General features: G+C 35.6%; 1 protein-coding gene across 1 annotated transcript; it reads right to left on the bottom strand.

Annotated features, from left to right (window-relative positions):
* Positions 1 to 5229: 5229 nt before the first annotated feature.
* LOC113738363 (expansin-A10) lies at positions 5230 to 6580 on the bottom strand. The gene is made up of 4 exons (XM_027265536.2): positions 6443 to 6580; positions 6189 to 6319; positions 5782 to 6094; positions 5230 to 5640 (listed from the first exon to the last, which is right to left on the bottom strand). Exons 2-4 carry the CDS (start codon positions 6313 to 6315, stop codon positions 5334 to 5336), a joined length of 747 nt encoding a protein of 248 aa, XP_027121337.1. The 5' UTR covers positions 6316 to 6319; positions 6443 to 6580; the 3' UTR covers positions 5230 to 5333.
* Between the last annotated feature and the right edge of the window lie 1059 nt (positions 6581 to 7639).

Genomic DNA, 7639 nt, shown 5'->3' with positions numbered 1-7639 from the left:
TAGCTAATACCAAATGAAATCAAATGATCACGTATAATATATGGTATTCGTATTGTTAAGTGAAATCAAATAGACACATACATATATTTATGCTATTCGTATTATTAAACAAAATCAAATAGACATATATATGTGTTTAAACAAAATGTATTCACACACACACACATATATATATATATTTAGGGTTTCCCTCACACACATAATTAGTGAGGGATGGAAATATTCATTTTTTGAAATGTGAGGGATGGAAAAATTTATTTTGTGAAATGTGAAGGATGAAAAAATCATTTTATAAAATGTGAGGGACGAAAAAATTTGTTTTATAAAATGTGAAGGACTATAGATTAGATTATGTAAAATATAATTTAACAAATTTACCCTTCAAAAATGATCATGTGCCTTGCACGTGATGGATTCCGACCAAAAATGATCGGAAACCTAGTTAGGGACTAAATTTGACCGATGTGAATATGTAAGGGATATAAAATTACACTTTTAAAAGTGAGGGACGAAAAAAGTCATTTTACAAAATGTGAGGGACGTTTTGGACGATTTTCCCTTGAATATTTTCAACCCCTTTTCCCTTAAGAATCGATCTAGCAGGTTTTGTGCAGATTTTTTTTTATAAAGTCCCTGGCTGCCGGGCCTTGTCAGTCTAGCAGCCAGGGACTTTATAAAAAAAAAAAAAAAAAAAAAAATTTCCGCTGCCAGCGATGTCAGAGTTTAAAAAAAAAAAATTTGCCTTTTTGGTTGCATAGCCATAGATTTGCAGCACCCCTTGTCAGAGCCATAAACGTCCGACTTTTCTTTTTTACAACGATATTACGAGTAATTAGCCATAAAAATGGTACCATTTGTATTTTGCAAAGTTTGAATTGAAACCAAACACAATTTGGAGCACCTACAAATACATGGGCCAACCTATAAATAAAAGGGCTAAGATGGACTCCGTCTGTCTTTTCCATTGGGTTAAGACGGGGGCTTCTATTGGTAAGGAAGAACTTATAAAACATGTGACAGGCAATGGAGAGACAGCCCAAGTGTAATCTCAAGGAAGCCACAAATATCTTCCATTGATAGCATCTTGACCCCATTCAAATTTTGGGCCAATTTGCCCCATATTTCTACCAAAACGAGACTCATGCCAAACCCACGTTTGATATGCAATCACATTGCGCTCTTAAGAAGCATACCTGCGATAGCGTTGTTGAAATGCTTATATTGTCCATATTTAAGTACTTAATATAAGAAAGGCTAACCACTTTACAAGATTCATGGTAAAAAACAAAAAAATTCCCTGTGGTAAGTTTAATACACAAAAAAGCCCCTTATGTGTTCAAAATATACAATACGATACCTCATGCTTTGAATTAAATTGTAAATGTGACGAAATCCGTTAAATTTAACAGAAATTACTTATTGGAACCTAAAAAAATTTGTATACCTAATTTTTATCAAATATACCTATTCTACCCCTTAACCCTCAATTCTCTCTATTTAGAGAATAAAACAAATGATTTTTTTGAGTTGTCTTTTGCTTAATTATATCAGGGCATTTTGGTAATTTTGTCAATTTCCGTTAAGTTTAACGGATTCCATCACCTTTACAATTTAGTTCAAAACATGAGGGTTCGTATTATATATTTTGAAACCATGGAAGGTTTTTCTGTGTATTAGGTTTACCACAGGGGTTTTTTTTTTTTTGTTTTTTACCCTTTATATTATAAATTTTGCATAGGGATTTATATTATAATATTGTAAGCTAACCACTTTACAATCGTCATGATCAAAGTTGCTTTCATCAATTTTTTACTTTATATTATAATAAGTGAGTTATGTGAATATTTTTTAACATTAAATGAGTCATCTGGTAATGTGCAAAATCATAAGGGAAAAAATAGTAACTTACCCAAAATTATTTGTTACTAGGTGTTGAGGCAATATTCAATTGCAAGAAAACAACTGAATCTTTTCATTCTACCATGTCAAATGTGAAAATGAAATTTGTGATATTTGCAGTTTGAACGGAAGGGGAACATATTCCTTCAGCAGTGGAATGCTACTTGAAGCAATATGGCATAATGGAGGAGCAAGCATGCGATGAACTTTACCAACAAATTGAATCTGCATGGAAGGTCTTGAATCAAGAACTGCTTAAACCTAGTAGTTCTGCTGCAATTGAATTTGTACCTTGCAAAGCTGTCCTCCTTCGAGTTCTACACTTTGCTTGTGTGATTGTTTTCTATGGAGAAACCATGCGAAGTTGCATCAATTTACTGTTCATTAAGCCCACTCCTATATAAGTTGCTTATAGTTATGTATACCATTTGAAGGATACAAATAAACCAAGCATGATTTTTACTTGTTGGCATGATAAGTAGTGTTACATGAGACATCCCACATCCAAGGTTGGAAGGGAATGGAATGGATTTAAAAACTTGGATCCAATGGCTACATAATAATTTCGGTTAACCATTTTGATCCAGTGGATTTCGGCCCAAAAGTTACTTAGGCCAACTCTTAGACTTGAGTCGTGATAGTTGATATCAGAGTTATAGTTTCAACTATTCAAGGAAGTACAAGAGGAATTAAGAGCCATGTAGGGTGGAATCTTGCGTGGTCTCTACGCTGGATAAAGCTAGGCTAGCGGGTTATAGTTTCAACTTTCAACTATGTTTCAGCTATGCAAGAAAGTGTAAGAAGTTAAGTGCCACATCAGGCGGAAGCCACCTCTAGGAATTGAGTGACATGCAGGGTGGGGGCTAACTTTAGTGTTCAAACATGATCAAGTGGGCAGTCTGAATCTCGCGTGGTCTCTATGCAGGGTAAGACTAGGTCAGTGGGTTCTAGTTTCAACTATGCAAGGAAGTATAAGGAGATAAGTGTCATGTCGAGCAGGAGTCACCTTTAGAGTTTGTACGAGTCACCTCTAGAATCCGAATACAACCAAATAGACAAGTCTGAATTCTAACAAGCTTTTGCGAGGAATGAGACATCCCACATCAAACGTTGGAAGGGAATGGAATGGATTTAAAAGCTTATGTCCAATGGCTACATAGTAACTTCGATTAACTATTTTGACCCGGTGAATTTCGACCCAAAAATTATTTAGGCTAACTCTTCGGACTCGAATCGTCACATTACAGGTGTCTAGCTGTTTCATGTTTCCCTCAAAAAAAAAAAAAATCATTCGTGTTATTTCTAATAGTGGCACGGTTGCTATTTGCGGTGCGCAACATGGGAAAGAAGCACGAATGGTTAGTTCTGGACAAGATTTACAACATTTTGAAACGTTTTGAGCAACTTGTGATTCAATGTAGATAACTTGTACAACTTTTATCATATAAATATAATTTAAAGTACTATTCAAAATTATCTATATATATTATACTAATTGTGTCAGAATTAAATTATCTATATATATTATATTAATTGTGTCCAAATTGGCAGTACTGTTATGGGAAATGTAAATTTTGAGTTCTTGTGATCACGGCCGCCAGCCTCTGGCATTGTCGTCATTCAACAACTGCGCCCTTTCCGTGAAACAAATGCTTTTAAACTATACTACTAACGAGGGGCGGAGCCACCTGATGTGAAGATGGGCAATTGTATCAAAGATTCAAAGTGAGTAGCCCCATTGTGTTGCGTGAGCATCTGTTCTCTCAATCTTTGTGTAGACGTGCTGCTGTTGGAGAAGAAACAAAGAGAATTCCTTCATGTTTGGTTTCTCCTAGTTTATCACTCTTTGATTTTTGGAGATCAGCCTTTAATATTTTTTTTTCCCCTAGTATATTAATCCTGAAGTGTCATGCCCCAAATTCCCAGTCAAATGGGGCATACAAATTACTGCTCACCAAGGACCTCTTATTAGTATATATATTTTAATTTTTGTTTTTGGGTGGAAGCACTTTTCAAAATGTCCAAAAGATTACTCTACTAGCTAGAAACTAATTTCTGTTCTGCCAAAACAGAATATAATTTTGTATATGTGTGATGGAGCTTTTGCTGCCAAGACTAAAATTGTCATAAGCAGCACCAGTGTCAAAAAATGCAATGAGAGGTATGGGTTGGGAATACTTATCCAAAAGGATATGAACTAATGCTTGTGGATAGGTCTTCTTCTTATTGTGACATAAAAGCTCAGCTGAAAAAACAAATAGTATACAAACTCCCTGTGGTAAACCTAATACACAAAAAAATCCCCTATAATTTCAAAATATACAATACGACACCTCATGCTTTGAACTAAATTGTAAAGGTAACGGAATTCGATAAACTTAACGGAAATGACTTTTTGGAATCTAAAAAAAAAAATTTATACCTAATTTTTATCAAATATATCTATTCTACCCCTTAACCCTCAATTCTCTCTATTTAGAGAATAAAACAAATAATTTTTTGAGCTGTCTTTTACTTAATTATATCAGGACATTTTGGTCATTTCGTCTATTTCCGTTAAATTTAACGGATTCCGTTACCTTTACAATTTAGTTCAAAACATAAGTGGTTGTGTTGTATATTTTGAAACCATGGGGGGTTTTTCTGTGTATTAGATTTACTACAGGGAATTTTTTTTTGTTTTTTACCCTAAAAGAAATACTATACTACATGAGTTTTAGAAATTTAAAAAAAAATGCTGAAATTAAAATTAAATAGCAAATACAACCAAACAAATTTCACATGTAGACATTGAGATAGATAGGGACACAAGTTCAATTTAAGGTTCAACACCCAAGGTCTCCAGTCCTTTTATTGATGGCGATTGTCAGAAAAGCAAGCAGACAACATTAACGGTTTACAGTCTGATAGAATCGGATACTATCAAAAACCACGCCTTTACCAGAAGGCAACACCACCACAAAAAAAAAAAAATCAGCTTTAGCTGAGTACAATAACATTAACTTCACCCAAACGAACACTTTTTTCTACTGTTTGGAACTCAAAATTAATACTATTGCCTTAATCAACTCAAAGACATTAAACCAATCAAACCAAAGATAGTACCATGAAGTATTAATTGGCGGGTGGTTAGAACCGTAACCTACCACTGCCCTATTTCTGCCTTCCTAAAAAGACCTAGACAGAAACAAACTTCATGTGACACAACTAAGGAAAAATGGTTAGAGACCCTTTAAAACAAGCCCTACCCCCATTTTTCTTTCTTTCTTTTTTTTTTCTTTTTTGACACGAAAATTGCAATCTCTAGTGACTCATCACCTATAAAATTCATTTACCAAACTAATACATAACACTTATAGAATATATATTAATTGATTGATAAAGCCTAGAATTGATTTTAATTGGCAGTTGATAACTGAATATTAGTGATTCAATTAAGTGAATTGTCCGCCAGTGAAGGTTTGGCCATAGGACCAGCCAGCAGGTATAGCATTGTTGCAGACCACGGTTCGACCATCACTAGTGGTGACCTTGAATGAGATGCTTTGTCCATCAAGAAAAGAGTTGCTTTGCCAGTTCTGTCCCCAATTTCTTGACATTGGTTGCCAATCACTGCTCGACCCTTTGACTGAAACGGCATGGACATCACCAGCACCTCCAACATTTGTGATTAGGACCAGGTTGAAGTAAGAATGGCCATTGATGGTAAATCTGATGCCTCCCCTCCTTTCACATGGCACCCTGTTGTTACATTTTCGCATTTATGTTGTCAGAATCCAATCTTTGACAGGAAAATTAGCCTTGAGTGTTGTGCTGGCGATGGAGCTTTATTTACCTACATGAAACTGAAGAAAAAGGGAATGAAAAGGTGCAAGAATCTACCTTCTATAAGAGACTGGGACAATTCCAGCTCTGTATTGAGCAATACGCTGGAAAACAGGCTGAGAGAGGTCAAAATGTTGCAGAGGTGGATTGCACCAGCCTCCATCATTGTTTGGGAGTGCATTGTTAGGAGGGCAAAAGTTGGTAGCCGTGACAATAATGGAACCAGGAAGGCAAGCTTTTGGGTCATTCATACATTTGATTTCAAAGCAAGCTCCACAGCTCAGTCCATTGTTGAACAATGCGGTGCTCAGAGCAGCTGTGTTTGTCCCATAACCTTGGCTATATAGATTTCCATAGCCACAAGCCCCTCCTGCAGATAAAGAAAGAATTTAATTATTCTCCACAAGTTTATTAATAATTGGACGATGAGAAGGATTGAAGAGGAATATGTGATGAATTCTTACCCATTGTGCCGGAAGCATCACCACCTCCATAGAAAGTAGCATGAGCATCAGTCCACCCCTCGTCATATCCATGAACAAACGAGGAAATGGAAAGACAGCCAATGATGAGAAAACCAAGAAGTTCCATTTTCCTGTAGAGAAAAAAAATAATTCAAATGAGAGTTGTTAGGAGCATTTATGATCCCTCAAACACAAAAATCAAGAAAGAGAAAAACGTTTTTTTTTTCTTTTTTTTTTCATTAGAGAATATTAACCTTGATGCTTGCTAAGTTGCTTATCTTTTTTCTGAAAGAAGAGAGGAGAGTGGAAGAGTGTGTGAGGAAAATTAAGCTGGGGAGAAATGGATATATATAGAGCATTGGAGGGGAGAGGGGGGCAACAGGGGCAGGGCATTGCATGGCTAACATCATAGTCTATCTTTTTTCAGCTTTTTGCTTTTGTTTACCTTCTTTTTCTTGGCTGAATAGGACCAAAATCCTCAGTCTTCACACTGTGTTCTGCGGGGACTCAAAACTGGGTGCAAGCGGTTATTTCTGTTTGTGTTGTAGGCATCTTTTTTGACGTACAACCAAGCGGTTTGGAACCTCGTCATTGCTGACTCATTATTGTCAATTACTGTTTACTGTTCCTTTTGTATGGTAAAATTCGATTGGATTAACACGAGTTCGGGGCAATTGATAAGTGAGTTACTAATACCAATGAGAGATCACAGGTTTGACTCCTGTTTGTGACGTTTTGAAAATCTCTGGGTCAGACCTTCGCTCCTGAGTAAGAGTCGAACTTTGCGGGCGCTCTTCAGATCGCATTCGGATTAATCAAACTGAAGGTTGGGATACTCGATGTTTAAAGCCAAAAAAAAAAAAAAAAACAATTGGATTGCATGATGATGCTAGGCTTAGTGGTCACAAGATGAATCTAATTCTCACCCTGTATTGCAACTAACTGTGAACAGCTGCATTAGAAGAGAGAGCCATAACACGGACCAAATAATTGAGAAATAATTTTACAATTTTTTTGGATAAAATTATTAGTAACCCACAATGATTGAAGAACACAACCAGATTAGCAGCTTATAATTACAAACTAACTTGCACTGGGGACAAATATTAAGGCCTTGTTTGGACAGCAATTAAGGCCTTGTTTGAAAAATTGTTTCGTTTTCCGTGAACACATTTTTCAATTATCTTTTTACCTCACATATATCAAATCGCTACAATAATTTTTCTACAAAAAATTCAGAAAAATGCAATCCAAACAAAGCCTTACATTATGTTAGAAAAAACTCACATATAGTGAGATTTGAATGCATAACCTTTAACAATTAAATGCATACTTTCCATTCTGCATATCAAATCATGTATCAATCTTGTAGAATACCCAGGGTTACATTCTACAAATGAAAGTTTGTATATTGAATTGCTTATTATTTCTTTTTTCAGGGTTCCTTTCTT

This window comes from Coffea arabica, chromosome 4c (assembly GCF_036785885.1).
Source record: "Coffea arabica cultivar ET-39 chromosome 4c, Coffea Arabica ET-39 HiFi, whole genome shotgun sequence".
Lineage (NCBI taxonomy): Eukaryota > Viridiplantae > Streptophyta > Magnoliopsida > Gentianales > Rubiaceae > Coffea > Coffea arabica.
The sequence above is the reverse complement of the archived record's forward strand: the minus strand, read 5'-3'. Positions and strand labels throughout refer to the sequence as shown.

What these genes read in the sequence shown, in the direction of transcription:
- LOC113738363 (XM_027265536.2), bottom strand. Translation starts at nt 6,315, where the DNA reads ATGGAACTTCTTGGTTTTCTCATCATTGGCTGTCTTTCCATTTCCTCG. An exon ending in TGATGCTTCCGGCACAATGG is followed by an intron (nt 6,095 to 6,188) that starts GTAAGAATTCAT and finishes CTTTATCTGCAG; the next exon opens with GAGGGGCTTGTGGCTATGGA. An exon ending in GTCCCAGTCTCTTATAGAAG is followed by an intron (nt 5,641 to 5,781) that starts GTAGATTCTTGC and finishes ATGTAACAACAG; the next exon opens with GGTGCCATGTGAAAGGAGGG.